General features: G+C 41.0%; 1 protein-coding gene across 7 annotated transcripts in view; it reads right to left on the bottom strand.

The window, feature by feature from the left end:
• PCM1 (pericentriolar material 1) overlaps positions 1-22,750 on the bottom strand; it is a 173,136-nt gene that overhangs the window by 65,476 nt on the left and 84,910 nt on the right. For all 7 annotated transcript variants that reach the window (XM_089669565.1, XM_089669561.1, XM_089669566.1 and 4 more), the window contains exons 14-15: positions 3,872-4,012; positions 3,156-3,340 (exon numbers count right to left, since the gene is read on the bottom strand). In XM_089669565.1, the coding sequence (XP_089525691.1) occupies positions 3,156-3,340; positions 3,872-4,012 (326 nt within the window). The remainder of the gene's footprint in view (positions 1-3,155; positions 3,341-3,871; positions 4,013-22,750) is intronic.

Here is a 22,750-nt window from a genome sequence, read left to right as displayed (position 1 = left end):
AAAATGTAATCTGGTTAAAGAGCTGGAAAATTTTGTACTTATTACATACTGCCCCAAAGTTTTTTTTCTTGTTTTTTTTTTTTTTTAATAATTTGTGTTTTCAATGAAAATTTGTTTCCAGTAAAGAAACGTACATACATATTCCATTCCCACATCATATCTTTATTGCAGTAACATGAGATAGAAAGTTGGGGCAGTATATAAATTTTGCCTTACCTGTACATTATACATCTTGGGTTACAATATGGGACTTGCAGTCCTAGACCATGGGTTATATGCTTCTCCCTTTAGGTTACTGGACACTTGACAACGCTTTTCTTGAACACCCCCAGTGCCTACTCATATAACCCCACCCAATCTGTGGGGCTCCAGTTATGCAGAAAGGAGTAAGGAGAGAAAAAGAGCACAGGGGGACAGACTTGTGTCCTGTACTGTACACTAAAACATCCTCTCAACCAGGGTGCCTTGGCAAAATGCCCAAAAACTGTATACAAGCCAGCAGGTGGATCAATCCTGCCTTTTTAGTACACAAAGCCGCAGGTTTTCATTGTGTACTCTTATGACCTTCTAGCTGCCAGCATCCTAACAACCAATGACATCATCAGTTGATAAGGAGGACATCGGGTGCAGGCACATCATCCTTGTTTGGCCCTCCCCTGCCCCACTCCGTCAAACCGGTGCGATTTCAGGTACAATTTGGGAATTTAAATCACACCTGAAATTGCATCTAATGAATGTGAATGTTAGTGTCTTAACATGTGCCAATTCTAAGGTAGTTCTTGCATTACTTTTTCTGCAGTTTTGTGGCGATATCACATACATAGAAAATAATAGAAATCGCACTGCAAATTGTAAGAAATCGTTGAAAATCTTCACAAGTAGCAAGAAAGTCTTCAGAAATTGCACCTGAAATCATGCGAAAATTGCACACAAATCGCACGGTTTTAAAGAGCAGCAGTGTGACCGGTGACTTAGGGAGGGAAAACAGGACACACACTGGAATACTAGTCAGTACAAGTGTGCAAAGGTGTATTTGCTTTGGAAGAATAAATCACTTTTAACGTTGGGTGTACTGGATGTGTGTAGAATAGTTTTTTACATTTTAGATTGGGGTGCCTTGAGATTGTGCAACAGTTTAAAGGGTGCCTTGAGATTATACATAATCTTAAAGGGTGCCTTGACTGAAAAAGGTTGAGAAGCACTGCTCTAAAATATGGAATTTACAGACAAGTAAAAAATTAATTATCTTAATCATACAGAAAAAGGACATAGAACTTGCAGTCATGGACCATGGCTCGTCCCCAAGTAATAACCGGAGAGGTGGGCAAAATAGCAAAAACAGAAAAAAATAGGCCCATAAAAACCAAGGGTCAACAAACCCAAAACATTCAGATGACAACTATAAGTGTCTTGTGGCAAAAGCACGAATTAGCAGAGCCCTGGAGGTCCACCTAGTAAAACTGAGAAGGTATGAACACGTGGCCGACCTACAAACTTGCAAAACAGATGCTTGAAGCTGAAAAGTCCAAGATACACAGAAATGGGCCCTGGTACGGAAGGGAAGGACTCATTCCTTGAGGCCATAAGCTCTGGAAATGAACTCCCTAAGCCACCTATCAATAGTGGGAGAAGTAACAGGAAGCCCCTTCTTAGAACCTTCAGGGAGGACAAAGAGATTCCGTTTTTCTAAAGGAAGATGTTGCAGCTTGGTGGACCCCAACTGATCTGACTACATCCAGGTAATGGCAAAAAATCTCCTTGGCATGTTTTGGGGCAGGAAGGAGGGTCTAGGTCACAGGACCACCTTGTCTCCCTACGATATAAGAAAAAGGAATTTTGACTTACCTCTAAATTCCTTATCTTCCAGTACAGTACAGGACACTAATCCACTCTCCCCTCTGTGCCTGTGTTACCCTGCATTGCTCACTAATAATCTGAGCATTCACACATTGGGGTAGGGTTATAGCAAGCAATATATTACTAAGAGATTTACAGGTAAGTCACATTACACAATAATCATGCAGTACACCCCAAGCAATGAATAAGAAGGGTGGGCGACAACAAGGCAAACAGAACTGTGCCAACAGGCCCAGCAACAAGTTTCAACAGACCCAACTCTGCATGCTGCAGCAAGAACTTTTGCGACAGAAAAGCTGCATTTGCAGAAGCTAGGATTTGTGCCTGGCCTTGCAAAGCAGAGCAATAGAAGCTTGATGTTGGAATGCCTCCTTTGTGAGGCCCCGGCAAGACAGAGAATCTGTCTTTTATAGAAGCTTTAGCTCTTAGATAGCAGAGCCAATGTACAGACAAATGAAAAACAATCTCTTTGGGGTGCTTAGGAACAGGGCACAAAGAGGTAAGGACAATGTTTTCATTAAGGTTAAATACCACCTTGGGTAGAAAGGCAGGTCTTGAGCCCAAGACTGTTTTGTCTTTATGAAGGATAAGACATGAGAAGGAGAGACCTACTAAATCAGAGACACATTTGACAGGTCTGATAGCCACTAAGAAGGCCATTCTGCGGGACAGACCATTCAAAGAATTCTCTGATGGGTTCTAAGGGTGGTTTGCGCAGGCATAGAATCAAATCATGGACAATGATGAAACATGCTCATTGTGGTTACTTAAAGTGGTATTATACCCAAAAGCAAACATCTAATAAACCTGAAACTGTTGAATCTACTTATTAACAAAATTAATAGAAATATTTTGCTAGGTCAAATCTACTGTTTTTATATTAGTACATTAAATACTATTAAAGCGGTAGTAAACACAGCTTGGACACTTACCTGTAGGTACAGGAATATCACCTACTCATGCACTGTTTAGAGGATATTCACTGTTCCTGCAGCTGCTGACGTCACCAGTGCATGCTCTCTGAAGGGATGGCATACTTATGCTGTCCCTTCAGAGCTCTGTGCTACAGCCATAACTCTCGTGTGCATGCGCAGAAGTGATGTAATCGCGGTTTGGAGATTCAGACGGCCACAGCCTGCAAACCAGGAGGGAAGACCAGGTGAAGATGGAAGCCCCGCCAGCGGTACAGCGCATCGAGGGACTCTGCCAGACATCAACACCATAAGTTCCTGGCAATATAGTAGTTCAGCTAGTTCGGATACTTTAGGACGTGATGGGTCCATATTCCGACAACTTACTTTTCAGTTCGGCTTTGATGATGAAGGCCTTGCGTTTCAGAGTCGTCACTTCTTAAAGAGCCAGCTGATGTGGTTTCTGCGAGTCCTTGTCTCCGCTGATGTTCAGCCATCAAAGACTCCAGCTGCTTTCTTCTTTGTCGCAAATCTTCTCTTAAAATTTGGTTCCAGCGAATCTCTGACCAAACCTTTTAATAAATGAAAATGTGTTTTTTTTTTATTTAGGAAGTCATCCAAATCCAACATAATGATTCCCTATTTTTTGGTAAATGTTGGTATGTAGGTAGATTGGCTGGCAGAAGAATAAAGTAGCTAGATCAATCGTGGTCAACTTCTTGATAAAGGAGGCCTCTTACAACACTGAGAGACTGCACATAATATTTAGTGAATGTAATGCTACAGAAAGCCATTAGAGTCTACAGGCATGATGCAAGAAATAGAGATAGTGAACACTCACAAAAAATGAGGCAATAGCGAGAAAGCATGAAAAAAAATACATCAATAAATAAGCAATTTAACTATTATCAGACTAGAAATTATTTTCCTTCCCTGGTGTGTAAGCACCTAGGTAAGGAAAAACAGACTACTGTCTATAGCATAAGTGCTAAAGGGCCACAGGCTAGGAACCAGGGAGAGGAAGACAGACAAGATGTAAACTAAGATTTAGATTTCACAAAATGAAATTTATCTAAAGAGATTAGCTTTAGATATTAGCATACCTCATTATCCACTGATGAAGAGTCCTCAGGGTCTGGCATGTTTGGAATGGCTGCAGCACTGCTTACATTAACTTCTGGAGTTGAAGAAGCAGTTGGTATGTTCCTGGCTGTTGGGCCTAATTTAAAACTAGATGATGACAACTGATTGAAAGAGGAAAGAGAAATTCAAATGAGAGCACAATCCTTCTTCAGTCACTCTTTCTAGAGCAGGTTTAACTACCAAGGTGTTCTTGGAGCATAAATTATACATTTAATTTCCTGACTACCTATTATCCTTTAGAAGGCCCTGGAGAACCAGGACAATGGAATTACCCCATTTTGAGAAGCAAACACCCCAAAGTATATTTTAGGAGGCATAATGAGTCTACATGAACATGTCATTTTTTTTCCACAAGTTTTTGGAAAATGTGGAAAGAAAATGAAAAAAAAAAACGTTTGTTTTTTTTTTTAACAGTTTTTGCATCGCCCTATAGCAGAAATATTGCTACAGGGCGGAACGGGTGCGCAAAATCACGTATATATGTGTGATTGTGCAGTTCCAGGTAGGGGGCACGTGCGCCGCCATTTGCTGCCTCAGCTGTCAATCACTGGGTCCCACCGAGTGATTCCCCACCGGCACCTGGCGATCCCTGAGGATTTCAGAAAGGGGGGAGACCTGTATGTAAACAAAACTGATCTCTCCCGTCAGCTCCTGCACACTGCTTTGTAAGCCAGCAATGTGCTTACAGTGAAACACACACACAGCACACATAGTAAAACAGCACACAGTTAACGCTTTGATCGCCCGTTAACCCCTTCCTGCCCAGTGCTTTTTTATTAGCACTGATCGCTGTATTGGTGTCACAGGGGATGTAAGTGAAACCAAGTCAATTCCCCCCAGTGTCAGAATGCCTGCCGCAGTCCTGCTACAAGTTGCTGATCGCCGCCATTACTAGGTTAGAAAAAAACAAAATTCTAGTATGTATACACCGCCATTTGTAAAAGCTATCATAAACCAATTAATTTACACGTATTGGGATTTTTTTTTTTTAGCAAAAACATTTAGCAGAAAACATTTTGGCCTAAATTTATGACAAAATATGCTTTCATTTTTTTACTGGACATGTTTAATAGCAAAACGTCAAAAACTGTTTTTTTCCCCAAAATTGTTGGTATTTTTTTTATTTATAGCGCAAAAAAATTAAAAACACACAGGCGATCAAATACCACGGAAAAAAAGCTCTATTTGTGGGCCATTACTAGTATAAATTAAAAAAAAATTCCAGTATATATACTGCCATAACTTTCACGTAAACCAATTAATTTACACGTATTAGGATTTTTTTTTTTTTTTTTTAGCAAAGACATGTAGCAGAATACATTTTGGCCTAAATTTATGAAATTTTACTTTTTAAATTTTTTACTGGAGATGTTTAATAGCAAAGTCAAAAATACTGGGTTTTTTTTTTCAAAATTGTTGGTCTTTTTTTTTTTTTATAGCGCAAAAAATACAAAACACACACAGACGATCAAATACCACCTAAAGAAATACCAAATTAAAAAAGAAAAAAGCGCCATTTACAAAAAAACACCAAAGTGTCAGCAGCATATCCCACCCCAAATAAATTTTGGCAACAATAATCCTAATTAAAAAGGTATACGCTAATAACAAACTTATACAAAAGGTGTATATCATCATCCAAAAAAACATTTAGTGTTTTAAATAAATTATAGTGACCAAACATAAATTAGTGTCCAAAAAAATATATATATATAGATCTTCAGTGACTTGAACCAAATTGTGAAAAATCCACCACCAAAGGAGATTAAATGAACTCACCAGAGCTAATGGCTGGTCAGATTATAAACCAGCAACAGCACTTGTGCTCTGGGAGCAATGAACCCGATGTCCAAATAGATATGGTGATGTTTCAGATACTTCCGGATAGTAATAATCACAGACAAACAACTTTGCAGCCCAAGCTCTTATGATGAACTTCTCCACTCTCTCATATCTCCATGAGAGCATACAGTACACTCAGGGACAAAAAAAGAGAACATGATGGTGCAATATGTTTTTTCATTTATTTCTTTAATAAAAAAGGTATAAGGAAACTCACAAACAAGGTGTCCAACAGACACCAGCTTCAATCGCAAAAAAGGTGAGATACAATTACCGCTCACCGCGGATCTCTCCCATACAGCACAGAACAGCAAGGCTCTCTAATGTCCACATCGTGTAGGCCACGCCCCTTGATGACGTCGGTGTGACGAAACCGGTAGGGCGTGGCCTACACGATGTGGACATTAGAGAGCCTTGCTGTTCTGTGCTGTATGGGAGAGATCCGCGGTGAGCGGTAATTGTATCTCACCTTTTTTTTGCGATTGAAGCTGGTGTCTGTTGGACACCTTGTTTGTGAGTTTCCTTATACCTTTTTTATTAAAGAAATAAATGAAAAAACGTATTGCACCATTATGTTCTCTTTTTTTGTCCCTGAGTGTACTGTATGCTCTCATGGAGATATGAGAGAGTGGAGAAGTTCATCATAAGAGCTTGGGCTGCAAAGTTGTTTGTCTGTGATTATTACTATCCGGAAGTATCTGAAACATCACCATATCTATTTGGACATCGGGTTCATTGCTCCCAGAGCACAAGTGCTGTTGCTGGTTTATAATCTGACCAGCCATTAGCTCTGGTGAGTTAATTTAATCTCCGTTGGTGGTGGATTTTTCACAATTGGTTCAAGTCACTGAAGATCTATATATATATATATATTTTTTTTTTGGACACTAATATATATTTTTTTGGACACTAATTTATGTTTGGTCACTATAAATTATTTAAAACACTAAATGTTTTTTTGGATGATGATATACACCTTTTGTATAAGTTTGTTATTAGCGTATACCTTTTTAATTAGGACCACCTAAAGAAAGCTCAATTAGTGAAGAAAAGGATGAAAATTTAATTTTGGTGCAGCATTGCATTACAAAATTGCCTGGAAGGGGGGATAAATCCTGTGGAGGGCAAGTAGTTAATACAAAGTTGTCCATTTATAAAATATTTCTAACACATAGCACAAACATACCAAAAATTACACTCCAAAATACATTCTGCTACTCCTGAGTAAGGCAGTACCACATGAGTGAGACTTTTCCATAGCCTCTCCACATAGAGAAGCCCGATATCCAAGTAGCACCTTTAGGTGTTCTAGGGTCAAAAATTACACATTTAATTTTCTGACAACCTATCACGATTTTGAAGACCCTAAAGCACCAGGAAAGTGGAAACACCCACAAAATAAACCCATTTTGGAAAGCAAACACTTTAATGTATTTTTTGAGAGGCATAATGAGTTTTTGGTATATGTGGAAAGAAAATGAAACTTATTTATATATGTATTTATTTATTTTTTTTACACAAAGTTGTCCACTTAGAAGATATTTCTATCACAAAGCACATACATACCAAATATTACACACAAAAATACATTCTGCTACTTCTGGCAATACAAAATGTGCAAGACTTTTTCACAGCCTAGCCACATAGAGAGGCCCAACATCCAAGGAGTACCATCAGATGTTCTAGGGACATAAATCACACATTTTCCCTGACAACTTACAACATTTTTGAAGGCCCTTCATAGTCCAAACACGGTGTGTACATACCAAGAATTACACCCCAAAATACATTCTGCTGAACAAAGGGTAAACAAAAGATTAACTGTGGTTTTAGTAGTGCAGTTGTCCAGAGAAGAGAGCATTGGTCCAGGCAGCAGACAGGGACGTGGTCAGCGACAGAGAAATTAATTGTCCAGGCAACAGGCAGGAATATTTTCCATAGTCAGTACAGGCAGAAATATTGTCAGCACAGCCAAAGCATTGGTTCAGGCAGCAGGCAGAAATGTGGTCAGCAACAGCCAAAAAGAATTTTTCAGGGAGACACATGGTCAGAACAGCCAAACTATTAGTCCTGGCAGTAGGCATAGGTCCATAGTCAGTACAATATAGCAGGCAGAGGTGTGGTCAGCTCATGTGGCAGGCAGAGGTATGATGGCATGCCAGGGTAAGATGGCACCAGGCAGAAATATAAGGCTTAGGGCCTTGTCAGGTAAGACCTGGGCACAGGGGTAGAGGCTTCTTCCTACCCAAATCTCTTCGAAGCCTCCGGTCTCGAGACCCTAATCCGAGAATTCCAAATCCTAGAAACCAAAACCCCTCATATATGTGAGACCCCCTGTGTTATCTTGAATCCCACTACTAAAGTAGCAGGGCAAAAGATCAGTCCAAGCGGTAGGTAAGAAATGTGGTCAATTAACAGGCCAAGGTCAGTTCAGGTGGAAGGCAAAGACATGGTAGATTATTCAGGCAGCAAGCAGAGGCATCATCAATAAACAGGCCAGGGTCAGTTCAAGGGCAGGCAGAAGTATGGTCAGCTTAGGCGGCAGGCAATGGCGTGGTCAGATAACAGGCTAGGGTCAGTTCAGGAGCAAGCAGAGGCTTAAGGAGTGTAAAGGCAAATGGCAGAAATTTAGAATTAGGTTTACTATAATTCACTAATATTGTAGCGAAGTATGGTAATGGCAGAAACAGTCACCTATGCAGAGGACTGGTTGGGACGGACATTCGGGACAATAATAACTGGTGTTTCGTCTGACTCCTCCTCTGGAGCACAACAGACTATGTTTTATGTCTATGGCCTTTTTCTCTGTGAAGGACTTTAATCGGAAAAATGGTGTTTGTGAAGTTTGCCTACTGCAGCCAAGCAAATGCTTTTTACTGGGCTGTCCAGGTACACAAGAGCAGTGATGATTTCCTCCTGATAGCAAAGAAAGTATACGGGTCTTATAGTGGATTTGCGGAATATCACATACGAGTTATATATTGCCATATTAAAAAAATAAAATGGAGACTTTCTTGTACCAATGGTAAGTTATTCTTGTTGTAAGGTAGGGTTGGATCATCTGATCATTGAAGGCAACTTCCCCCATTAACAAATTGTAATTATGCACACATTCGGGTTTCTGGACTGGGCTATTCCTTCCAGTGATTTGCACGCAGGTGTCATTGTGGGCTAAGGAAAGCATGTAGATGTCTCTTCTGTACCGCCACTTCATAGCCAATATTTCCACAAACTCCCCAATTCCCCCTTTGTAGTTTTGTATTAAGCAGCCTTTGCAGAAGCCCTTCCTACTAGCTCTCACAGTGCCACATGCTAGTGTTTTTTTCCACTAAAGATTGCGGAAAAGGGACAAGCTAGCAAAATAGTTATCAACAGAGATAACCCTTTTCAAAGAGTGGGAAAACAAGGTCCCAAATGACTTTTCCACTGGTTCCAAGAAAGTCTGAGCATTCAGGGGGATGCATCTTGATATCCTTTCCTGGGGATGAACTTCTTGATTCCTAGCCTGTCAGTGAAGTGGAAAAGCAACCCATTCACGCAGATATTTTTGACCGACATAAATTAGGCAAATTTCTCCAAAAATTTAAAAGTGGCTGAATTTTATACAATTTATCATATGTCATTTTGGGGTCATTTCGGGGAGGGCACTGTGTGTTATTTTAATGGAGGAACCACATATTCATTAAATATCCTGTTCTTGGCATAATGGATGAACAAATGGGCATATGATTGATGGGGTGGGTGGACCAGTAATAGTGTAAATCATTGTTTTCTCTGAGTCCCATATTAAATGTGAGGCCCAAAAGGACCTTGAACTCCTCCACTGTTCATGATGTCCATTGAAAGGGACGGGCATAATATGAAGTTGAATTGTTGGAAATAAATTGTTGGGCATTGAGGCTGCACTGGTCCACACTTGAATGTAATCAGTGATCCGTGAAAATTAAATAAAAAAAAAAATCAATGGGGGCAAAAGTTTCTGTGTTGGACTTAAGACCTGGTTGGGCAGTAAGAGGGGGAGATGTAAGCTGTTCCTGAGTTAGGGGGAAACCATAGAGGGTTATAAAGTGCATACGGTAAACTGGCATGGGTCCTAACCCTTTGGGGTTTGATGGGACACCTCACTAGTACCTGGCCTTTCATCTAGAGGTAGTCCATTTATGGTGGATGCTAGTGCACTACTTGTGGTAGCCTGCTCCTCAACCCAGAGCCTTCATTTGGTGGGCACACTATCCTCCTCCTCTGACTCGGTTAGTGTCTCACTGCTTAACAGTGGTTTGTAATCAGAATTCAACACATAGAGCTCACCACTGGTCTCCTCAGCTATACTTATGATTTGGTATGCCTCCTCAATTGTAATATATTTAAAAACGATATAGGGTCTGGGATTAAAAATACTACATTACTTCAGACTTTACAGATGACACCAAGCTGTGCAGTGGAATAACGTCCTTACAGGATGTCTCCAACTTTCAAGCCAACCTCATTGCACCATTTAATTAGGGCAACTATGTGGCAAATGAGGTTTAATGTTGATAAATGTAAGGTAATGCACTTGGGGGCGAAGAATACGCATGCATCATACATACTAGGGGGAGCACAACTGGGGGTATTAAAAGACTCCAGAGAGAGATATCATTTTACCCCTGTACAAATCAGTAGTAATGCCTCATCTGGAATATGCAGTTGAATTTTGGGCTCCGATTCACAAAAAACATTAGGGAACTGGAGAAAGTACAAAGAATAGCAACCAAACCTATAAGAGGCATGAAGGAGCTAAGCTATGAGGAAAGATTAGAGGAACTGAATTTATTCTCTCTTGAGAAGAGGAGATTAAGGGGGGATATGATCAACAAGTATAAATACATCAGTGGTTCGGATAGTGAACTCGGTGTAGAGTTATTCACCTTGAGGTCATCACAGAGGACAAAGGGGCACTATTTACGTCTGGAGGGAAAAAAAATTTAATCTCCAAAAACAGAAAGGTTTCTTCACAGTAAGAGCTGTGAAAATGAGGAATAGACTCCCTTAAGAGTTGGCTCTGGCCAGTTCAGTAGATTGCCTTAAAAAAGCCCTGGATTCTTTCTTGGATACACAGGCAATAACTGGTTACTAATATTTATAGGTAAAGTTTTTCCAGGGAATATCCTTTTGCTTCTCAGGGGATCAGGAAGGTATTTTTTTCCCCGGCAGGAGGAAATTGGATCATGCTTTGCTGGGTTTTTTTGCCGTCCTCTGGATCAATTGTGGGTGTAGGATTATAACTTTTTTTTTATGGTTGAACTGGATGGACTTTTGTCTTTTTCAGCCAGACTATGTAAAGAATTCTTTAGGACATAATTGTGACTGTGGGCTGTGGTGACACACTGCTGTGATGTGGAACTGGTACAGATGTGGCTGCACTAATGAGGCAACACTGATATGAACTGATGAGGCCGCACTGATGGGCATTGATGAGACTCCGCTGAAGAAGCAGCACTGATCAGCTACACTGATGAGGCAGCACTGTTATGCACTGATGAGGCAGTACTGATGGACACTGTAACACTGATGTGCACAGTAAAGCACTGAAAAATAATAGACAACTCACTGTCCAGCACAGATCTCTCTCATTCCCTCACACTTGGAATCTGTGTGAGGGAAGGAGAGCGGTCAACTGCTGAAGACCTAAAGTGTTTACACTTGTGGTCGCTTGTCATTGGGCACAGCGATTACATAGTAAAAGGCCGTTGTGATCAGCCATTTACCACAATCTATGATTGACTATGTCCAAAGGATGGATGAACGAATGTTTAATACCAAGCAAAAAATATCTTTATTGAAAGCAGCACATGGAAAAAAATCACCAATCCGCCAGTGGATAATAACACTGCAGGTTGAGACACCAGAGCTGGTCAGCTGAAGATACACAGAGGCAATAGGTGGCCGCCAGGCTTGCAGCAGCAGGAAATACAAAGCATCAGCAGATAGTAAGGAGAAAGAGTCGGCAGCATCTCCAGCCGCACTGTGAAGATGACAGCTGTCAGAATTCTTTGGTGATATCGGGATGGGGCAAGCAGAACATGATTCAAAGGTACTCGGTCCTCCTTTTCAAAGGCATAGGGAAAGTCAGAAGATAAAGGTTTAAATAGCAGGTGGGGTGGGAAAGGTGGAGGAGAAGGGGAGGGAAAGGCACAGAGACTGAGCTGCTGAAATCTCGGCAATGTGATAATAATACAATACCACAGGCACATTATGGTAGGCAATCTACAATGTGTAAATGGAGAAGTATGCATGAAACCGGTAACATTTCTAAACTACAATACTAGAATGTGCTACATTGGCAAACGAAAACAAAGGATAAAATGACATACATTTAAAAAAATATTAAAACTAGGGATAAACCGATACAGTCTTTTTATCGGTGAGTACGAGCACTGATACTTTCAGTCAAGTACTTGCCAATACTGCGTTCCAATACTGTACGGTGCGATTTGCATGCGGCTTCCCCACTGTTCCTGTGTGAACTAGGTGGCTACTGACCAATCAGATGCTGTCTACCCCAACTGTCATCGCTGCAAGGAGAGGAAAAAAGCGGCGGGGATTTCAAATCCCTGTCACTTTCTCTCCTATCCTACCCTGACACTAAGCATGGGACAGCTGCAGGGAGGTTTCCCGCACCACTCCTGTGTGAATGAGGGCTATGACAAGCCTGGTACACACAGGATCAGTGCGGAATGTTCAAATGGCATGCTAACCTTTGTGGTGCAATTTGTGTCCATTAACGCAAATCGCAATGTGCAGTATCGGTTAAAGTATCGGTAATATTTGCACGAGTACTCATGAAAATACTTGGTATAGGCACCAATAACGGTATCGGTGCATCCCTAATTAAAACTGTGATATAGTGAGCAACTACATGTCAATATATGTGGATGAGAGAGTAAAGAGGGACTGACCACTACAATAAAAAAAGTAATAGGATGGGGGGTGGTGATATAATAGGGACAATTGACAGCAGGAAAAAAAAAAAAAGTCATACAAAAAAAAAAAAAAAAAAAAAACGACTAAAAAAATTACAGAATGGTCCACACCTCCAACTGTTCATTCAGACCCCATGGTGGAGCATCAACAACGAAACGGCCTGCGCACGATTTAGGTGGGATTCCTTAGTGAAGAAGTGGCTGAGGGCAGTGAGACCAACCTCCATCCCCCATGGAGGTTGGAGCATAACTTTCTCCTTTCAAGGTGATTTTTCCTCCAGATATGGCGATGCGCACTTCCTTTGTGCTCTGCTATGCCAATCTCATCCTTGGCTGGTGGGAACAGTCTTGTATCTGGAGGAACAATCCTTTTGCTGCCCACATCATCCTTTATAGATGCTAGATCGATTATTTCATCATCTGGGGCGGCCCCCTGCATGATTGAACTTTTTGTACAGCATTTCAATAATAATACTTAGGACATTTCCTTTAGCCGTGTGTGACCAGTCTCACTTGGTGTTCCTTTACTTACAGAGAGGCCACGTAAACAGGGAAATGACTTCCAAAATTCACCTCATGCCCACCTTGGGCAATTCCTATTTACACTTGCAGAGCTGTCACCAGCTGAGGTGGGTAAACAAAATTACCAGGGAAAGTTCAGCAGGCTTCGGAGAAACTGCACCTTGGATCAAAACTACTCCTCCCAAGGTCAAATCCTCAAAATTTTTAGACAAGGGATTTACCTGGCTCGTCAAGAAATCCTATCAGGGATGTTCCACCATTCGCACTAATGCTTCTAAAACTGAGATGACCACAGGGTCAGACATAACATTTATCACTCAGTTCTATAGCAAGTTTAAAACAGATGGAGAGGATTGTTGATAGGCATTGGGGGATTATGCTTAAAGACCCCAAATTGGTGCCCATTCTCCCCAGCAGACCCAAATTTGTCTACAGGAGGGCCCCTAATATTAAAAACAAACTTGCCCCCAGTAAAGTATCATTTACCAAGAAACCGCCATCTCATTCCTTAGCAATGTTTTATGATAAGACAAGCAAAGGAGGTTAATTGAGGAGGGTAGCATGGATCATAGTGTCCCCCGACACGTCAACTCCATTCACTATGGCTCCACGGAGGATCTTCATGTTTGGGTTCTTGAGCAGATCCTGTCCGTGACTCTGCGGCAGAGAGGATCAATATTCTCTGCCACAGGGAAATTAGTTCGATATACCATCTTAACACCTTATCACCAGGGGGTCTGAATGACGAGTTGGAGGTGTGGACCATTCTGTAATTTTCAGTTTTTGTTTTATTTTAAAATAAATTAAGCTTTTATTTTGTTTTTCTGCTGCCATTGGTCTGTATTACCACACCTTACCCTTTTTTTGTTGTAGCGGTCAGTATTTGCTTACTGCCTTTAACTGCAATCATTTTCGCTAATTTTATCAGTTATTTATCATTAATACATGTTTCACGTGTGTTTTATGTGAAAGTATTTCTTCTATCTCTCTTAGTTTTATTGAGTCATTCCCCATTTTTCTTTTTCTCCCCCTTCCTTTAGACCATGTAATAGGAGTATTTATAGGCATCATATATGGTCTTTGCACTTACCAGGTCCCCCTGTACTCTTTCATCCACATTTATTGGCATATACAGTTAGGTCCATATATATTTGGACACAGGCACAATTTTCATATTTTCGGCTCTGTATGCCACCAGAATAAATTAAGACAAAACAATCCAAATGAATCTGAAGTGCAGATTTTCAGCTTTAATTCAAGGGGTTGAACATAAATTTCAAGTACGAATTTTAGGAACTGCAACCATTTTTATACACAGTCCCTCTATTTTCAGGGGCTCAAATGTAATTGGACAAATGAATATAATCATAAATAAAATGTTAATTTTTAATATTTTGTTGAGAATCCTTTACTGGCAATGACTGCCTGAAGTCTGGAACCCAAGGGCATTACCAAAGTCTGGGTTTCCTCCTTTCTGATGCTTTGCCAGGCTCTAACTGCAGCTGTCTTCAGTTTTTCTTTGTGGGACCTTTTGCCTTTAGTTTTGCCTTCAGCAAGTGAAATGCATGCTCAGTTGGGTTGAGATCAGGTGATTGACTCGGCCATTGTAGAATATTCCACTTATTTTCCTTCAAAAGCCCCTGGGTTGCTTTTGCAGTGTTTTGGATCATTGTCCATCTGTACTGTGAAGAGCCGATCAACTTTGCTGCATTTGGCTGAGTCTGGGGTGACACTATATCTATAAACACTGCAGAATTCATCCAGCTGCTTCTGTCACATCATCAACACCAATGACCCACTGGAACCCATGCATGCCTATGCCATCACACTGCCTGTGATGTTTTACAGATGACATTGTGTGCTTTGGATCATGAGCTGTTCCAAGCCTTCTCCACACTTTTTTCTTCCCGTCATTCTGGTACAGACTCATCTTAGTTTCATCCGTCCAAAGAATGCTTTTCCATAACTATTCTGGCTTTTTTTAGATGTTCTTTGGCAAAGTCTAATCTGGCTTTTCTATTGTCATGCTTATGAATGGTTTGCACCTTGTGGTGAACCCTCTGTATTTGCTCTCATGAAGTCTTCTCTTGATTGTAGACTTTGACAATGATACGTCCACCTCCTGGAGAGTGTCCTTCACTTGTCTGGATGTTGTGAATGGGTTTTTTCTTTATCATAGAGAGGATCCTGTGATCATCCACCACTGTTGTCTTCCATGGACATCCATGCCTTTTTATGTTGCTGAGCTCACCAGTGCATTCTTCTTTCCTCAGAATGTACAGAACTGATGATTTGGCAACTCCTAGTGTTGCTGCTATCTCTCTGATGGATTTGCTTCATTTTTGAAGTCTTAAAATGGCCTGTTTCACTTGCATGGATAGCTCCTTTGAACGCATTATGTAAGTATACAGCAATAGATTCCAAATGCAAATACCGCACTTAGAAATAACTCCAGACCTTTTACCTGCTTAACTGATGAAGAAATAAAAAAAAAAAAAAAAGAAGGAGTAGCCCACACCTGGCCTTGAAATACCTTTTGATTCAATTGTCCAATTACTTTTGGTCCCTTCAAAAAGGGGGGGGGGGGGTTGGCTAATCCAAAGAGCTGTAATTCCTAAACCCTTCCTCCTCAAATTAAACCTGAGAGTGTGCACTTTCAGCCCATATCCATTATATAACTATAGCTTGAATATATTTTGGTAAATACCTGAAAAGAAAAAAAATACAATTGGGCCTGTGGCCAAATATACATGGACCTAACAACTGTAGTTGCTCACTATATCATGGTTTTAATATGTCATCTTTGTCATCGTTTTCTTTGATTTTTGCCAATGTAGCGTGTTCTAGCATTGTAGTTTAGAAATGTTACCAGACTTATGCATACTGTGCTTGTGTACTGTATTACTGAGATACTGCCGAAAATGCACCAACTCGGTCTCTGTGCCTTCCCCTCCCCTTTGCCTGCTCTACCGGCTATTTAATCCTTTAGCTTCCAGGTTTTCCTATGCATTTGAAAAAGAGGGTTGAGTTCCTTGAAACAGATGCTAGTCCCCTCCCGAAATCACCAAAGTATTATGATAGCTGTCAATTTCAGAGTGTTGATGGAGACTCTGACTCATTCTCTATACTATCTGCTGATGCTTTGGATCCCCTGCTGTTACAAGCCTGGAGGCCATCCGTTGACTCTCTGTACCTCCAGCTGACCACCTCTGATTTCTCAACCTGCTGTGTTACTTACCACTGGCAGATTGGTGATTTTTGACATGCTGCTTTCAATAAAAGGTGTTCTTTGCTTGGTATTGCCTCAGCGCTCTGCTTTTTGCCATTTCCTGCCTTGATAATTATTCCTGCCTGCTGTTCACTCCCAAAATGTGAACCACGTAATGTTCCGTCCCAATCTGGGATCTGAAAAACTTCCATAGTTTCTTGCTAACTCCTTGTACCTCCCTGGTGATAGATATAGGCCATTACTTTGGCACTGATTGTACCCAGATCAGGCAATCCAAGAGAAAGGATGTCCAATGAAAGGGAGAAAGAAACAAATCGTTCTGAGATCCAAAAGGATGATGGAGAGTTTTGACGCTTTCTGGGTCCATTTGCCTTGAACTTAGACCCAGTACTCCTCCCCAGCAAAACAGACTGGCATCAGTTCCGAGGATCTTCCAACAGAGAAAGAAAGGATTTTCCAGTCAATATTAGCAGGCACCATAGCCAGCAGTCTAAGGACTCCTTCGTTTGATGGGAAGTTGAAAACTTTGTCCTGTCCAGAAAACTCAGAACTAAGAAGCTTGTTCTGTTTTGTCAAAATCTTCCTCTTTAGAGTTCTGGTGTGATGTTGCATTGACACTACTGCTTCAAAGGAAGCAACAATGAGACCTAGGACCCTGGACATGAGCTAAAGGGAGGCCAATTGGGTGATATGAAAATGGAGCTTCTTCTGGATCTTTTCTGGAAGACAAACTGTTCCCTCTTTGGTATCCAGAATAAATTTCCAGATAGTCCAAGCGAGATCAAGGGAGTAGGGCAGACTTGCACAATTTCAGGGTCCATCAAAATTCCTCCAAGGTTTGAATCTTGATCTCGTCGTCACATTCAAGGTCTCTTGTATGTGCAGAAAAGCCAGTACTAATGTCAGAATGTGGGTGAACACCCAAGGTACAGATGCCAGACCAAAAGGAGGCAGCACAAACTTTCAATGTTGCTCCCCTACTGCAACCCTAAGAAAGCACCGATGATTGTGAGAGATGGTGATGAAGAGGTATGCATCCTTAACCGTTTAAGGGCTGCCCACAGTAAATTTACTGCAACAGGGCGACCCCTGTGCTCAGGATCAGGAATACATACAAGTGATTCTGCATTTCCAGGTCCGGGACGCGCACGACCTACCCACGCCGCCGATCGCGACCCCAGGTATCAATCACCGGGTCCCAGGCGGTGATTACTGGTGATCACCGACAGGGAGGAGGACTGCATTGTTTACCAACAGCCCTCCTCCCTGTCAGTTTGGGCACACTGCTCGGGATGGCTGAGCAGAGCCATCCCAATCAGTGTGCTTTCAGTGAAGCACACGCCCCCTAGTAAATTTTTCATTGCCCCTCATTGTTAACCCCTTCCTGCCCAATGCCATTAGTACAGTGTCAGTGCTTTTCTTTTTTTTTTTTTAGCACTGATCACTGTATTGGTGTCACCCGGGATGTCAGTGACACCAAGTCAGTTCACCCCAGTGTCAAAATGTCCGCCCAGTCCCGCTATAAGTTGCTGATCGGTCATATTAGTGTAAAAAAAAACAAATCCAGTATCTATACCACCATTTGTAAACGCTATAACTTTTGCGTAAACCAAATAATTTACACCTATTGGGATTTTATTTAGCAGACATGTCGCAGAATATATCTTGGATTAAATTTATGACGAAAATGGATTTAAAAATTTTTTTTATTGGACATGTTTAATAGCAAAAAGTCCAAAATATTGTTTGTCAGCCTTTTTTTTTTATAGCGCAAAAAGTAAAAAACGCAAAGGCAATCAAATACCATCGAAAAAAGCTCAATTCGTGGGGGAAAAAAAAAGGATGTAAATTTAATCTGGGTACAGGATTGCATGACCGCACAATTGTTAAAGTAAAGCAGTGCTGTAATGCTTCCTGACCGGCTTATAGCAGGAATACTGCTACAGGGCGGCACGGATGCGCAAAAGCACGTATATATACGTGATTCGCGCTCCCATGCTTTTCACGCCCCTCCCAGATAGCGTCAGATTGCCCTTCAGTATACCAGTAAACACATCTAACCCCTTGATTGTCAGGAACACACTCATACAAAATAAACCTCCATTGCTACTATAGTGTCTGAACAGTCGTTCTGAGATCCAAAATGTCTATACTCCCCAGCAAAAAATCTGCATTGTTGAGTCCCTCATTCATTTTTCTGGCCGCCTTGCATCCAAACATTTGCATCCAAACAATTTCTCCCCAGCAAGCGTGCCAGATATGGGGCCAAGATGTAGAAGATGTAAAAGACCTGTGAGAGGACAACAGGCTATACTTATAGGTTTCGGATTTATGAGGGAAAAGATAGTCACGTGGAGCCCCTGGATGCCCAGACTACATGGGGAGTAGTAGCAAGATAGTTTGGGACTTGGGGTCACCCTTTTTCCATATGGGGTACCACTTATACGTGGACAATTTTTATTCAAGCGTGCCACTATTTAGACATTCGTACAATCTTGGAAATGGTGCATGTGGCACCGCACGACCTAATGTGTGCCCACCATTAGAAGTGGGTGGATGCAGGGTGGTATATTCTAATGGTGGGCATACCATGCACTTTTTCTGGCAGAGATTTTTTCTCTTTTCATTCAGTCCACAGGCTGCATACCAAAAAATAAATAAAACATAGCATATATACACAACAAGGACCAGCAACGTACTGGTACATCACTGGACTTTGAATACTACAGCTGCAAGCATCCTGGTATCTTTTTTTGCAGCCAGTGATCGATGTAAAAGCAATCCTAGTGGCTAATTAGCTGCAGGATTGCTTTCACAACCAGCAAGAGACAATGTCCCCCCTCCCCCGCTGCCTTCCACAGCCTTCTAGGGCAGTCCCGTGCCATCGGGGGAACCTGAGAACGCAGCCGGTGTTTCTGGCAGTGAACCATAGAGCTGATTGGTGACTGGAATGGTGTCAATCATCTCTATAGTCTAAGAAATCGGAAGCTACGAGCATTTTATCACTTCAGTTTTGCAGGATATAAACAGCGCCATTTGAAAATTGGGAAAGCATCTGACCACACCGATCTTGGTGAGATTAGATAATGTAAGGGCAGAGGAAAGATTTAGAGTCTGATAGACCCCACATTTCTCAAAAAAGAATATATGACAATGCCCATCGAGGATATTTGAATTTCCTGTGATAGCATTAAAAGTGATAGAAAAAAAATTTAAAAAATGAAAAGGGACAGTGTAAAAAAAAAAAAGAAAAAAAAAAAAAAAAAGCACTCTCAAACCCCCCCCCCCCCCCCCATGTGTGCAAGCGTTGACCCTGTGCCAGAATGTAAACAGCGGTTGCACCATGCGTATGAGGTATTGCTGCAAATGTCAGATCAAGGGCAGTCATTCTAGCACTAGACCTCCTCTGTAAATCTAAAATGGTAGCTTGTAAAGGTTTGTAAAGCGTTGCCTATGATATTAAAAATGTATTATTTTATTCACTATGGTGTCTGCTTTAAAAAATATATAGAATGTTTGGGGGTTCAAAGTAATTTCCTAGCAAAAAAAATACAGACTTTTTTTCATGTAAACAAAAAAGTGGTGGTAAGAAGAGCGAGTGATGTGTGGTATAAACGTCTAATGCTGGGAATAAAATGCCCCCACCCCCCAAAACGACCCCTATTTGGAAAGTAGACACCCCAAACTATTTGTTGAGAGGCATGTGAGTCAAAAGAATTTATTTTTTTACCAAAAGTTTTTGAAAAATTACAAATATATATATACACATATACACATACATACACACACATATATATATATATATACACATATATATATATACATACATACATTATATATATATATATATATATATATATATATATATATATATATATATATATATACACATACATATATACACACACACACATACAAAATTGTCACTTAAATGATTTATTGCTCAGAAATGCCATGGGTATATATGGAATTACTCCCCAAAATACATTCTGCTACTTTTCCCGAGTATGGGGGTACCACATATGAGAGACTTATTGGCAGTCTAGCCAAGTACAGGACCCCAAAATCCAATAAGCACCTTAAGGCTTTTTTAACCCCTTGCCTAATCGGGCACTTATACCCCCTTCCTGCCCAGGCCAATTTTCAGCTTTCAGCGCTGTCACACTTTGAATGACACTTTGTGCGGTCATGCAACATTGTACCCATATGAAATTATTATAATTTTTTCCAGACAGATAGCTTTCTTTTGGTGGTATTTAAATCACCTCTGGGTTTTTTATTTTTTGCTAAACAAACCAAAATCTGAAAATTAAAAAACAAAAAAACAAAAATGTTTTTTTTCTTAGTTTTTGTTATATAATTTTGTAAATAAGTGATTTTTCTCCTTCACTGATGTGCGCTAATGAGGCTGCACTGATAGGCTGCACTGAAGGGCACGGATGAGGAGGCACTGGTAGGTGGCACAGATGGGCATTGACAGGCATCACTGATGGCCACTGATAGGCAGCACTGATAGGTAGCACTGACTGGCACTGATAGGCGGCTCAGATGGGCAATGATATGTGGCATTGATGTGCACTGGTAGGCACTGATATGTAGCATTGATGGACACTGACAGGTGGCACTGCTGGGGCTACACTGAACATCAGGGCACACTGATCATCAGTGCCCTGATGATCAGTGGTAGATGTCCCCTCTGAGAGAAATGCAGATAACTGGCATTTCCTTATTTACATGCGATCAGATGTGATTGGACACAGCTGATTACATTACCGAGCCGACGTCTTCGGCTTTCTGTTGATCGGTGATACGCTGTGTCCAAGGGACACAGCACACCACTGATCACCGTGCTAAGCGCCCCCGGACTTGCACACGCGCGGTTAGAATCGGAGGACTTCATATGATGTCCTCCCAAAACGAGAGAACCACCTTACGCCCGTCATTTACGTATATGGCGGGCGGGAGGCGGATAAAGGGCTTTATTTCCTCATTACACTTCCTACCTATCACAGTTTCGGAGGCCCTGAAATGCCAGGATACCACCCCCCCCCACAAATGACCCCTTTTTGGAAAGTAGACACCCCAAGGAATTTGATAAGAACCATGGTGAGTATTTTGCAGATCTCGTTTTTTGCCACAAGTTTTTGGAACATGAAAAAAAAAAATGTTTTTCTTTTTTTATATTTCAAAACTTTGGAAGAAAAAATGAGATCCGTAAAATACTCAGCATGCCTCTTTTTAAATTCCTTGGGGTGTCTACTTTTCAAAAAGAGGTCATTTGGGAGGGTTTGGTGCTATCCTGGCATTTCAGGGCCTCCGAAACTGTGATAGGTAGTGAGGAAGTGAAATGAGGAAGTTACGTACCATCAGGCTTTCAAAGTGGTCATTGGATTTCAGGCTCCTGTATGTGATTAAGCTCCCAAAAAGTCTCACACATGTGGTATCCCCATATTCGGTAGAAGTAGCAGAATGTATTTTGGGGTGTAATTCCACATATACCCATGGCTTGTGTGAGAAAAATATAAATTTAATTAACAACTCTGTGTTAAAAAAAAAACAAAAAAAAACAAACTTATTTTCCAAAAGCTTGTGGAAAGAGAAAAAAAAAAAACTTCCATGGGCGCAATACGCCTTTCAGCAGATAGTTAAGGGTGTCCAGTTTCCGAAAAAGGGGTCATTTCGGGGGAGGGGTTGTACTGTCCAAGTACTTAAGCACGTCAAGAAATGTGATGGGTAGTCAGAAAGTAAAAGCTGTGTAAATCCCATTATCTATACCATAGTTTGTAGATGCCATAACTTTCACACAAAGCAATCAATATACACTTATTGGGACTTTAACCAAAAACATGTAGCAGAATACATTTTGGCATAAATTTATGACCAACTTTGAACTTACAATATATTGTTTATAGCCGAAAATATAGCCGAAAAAGTCTTTCTTCAAAATTTTCGGTCTTTTTCTGTTTATAGCATGAGAAATAAAAAGCGCACAGGTGATCAAATACCACCGAAAGATAGCTCTATTTGTGTGAAAAAAAGGATGTAAATTTCGTTTGGGTACAGCACTGCATGACCGTGCAATTATCAGATGAAATAGTGCAGAGCCGAACAGCAAAAAGAGGCCTGGTTATTAAGGGGGGTAAATCCTCAGGATGGCAAGTGGTTAATATCGATCAAAGCTGAGAAGTCGCCATGGTACAGAAAGACCACAACAGACCATAGTGATTTCATCCAATACCTGCGCACCTTTATGTTTATAGCGCAAAACATAAAAACCCAGAGGT

Source organism: Staurois parvus, unplaced genomic scaffold (genome assembly GCF_062004578.1).
Source record: "Staurois parvus isolate SC_StPar_1 unplaced genomic scaffold, SC_StPar_1.0 ptg000080l, whole genome shotgun sequence".
NCBI classification, from domain to species: Eukaryota; Metazoa; Chordata; class Amphibia; order Anura; family Ranidae; genus Staurois; species Staurois parvus.
Note: the sequence above shows the minus strand (reverse complement) of the source record. Positions and strands in the feature narration are given on the sequence as shown.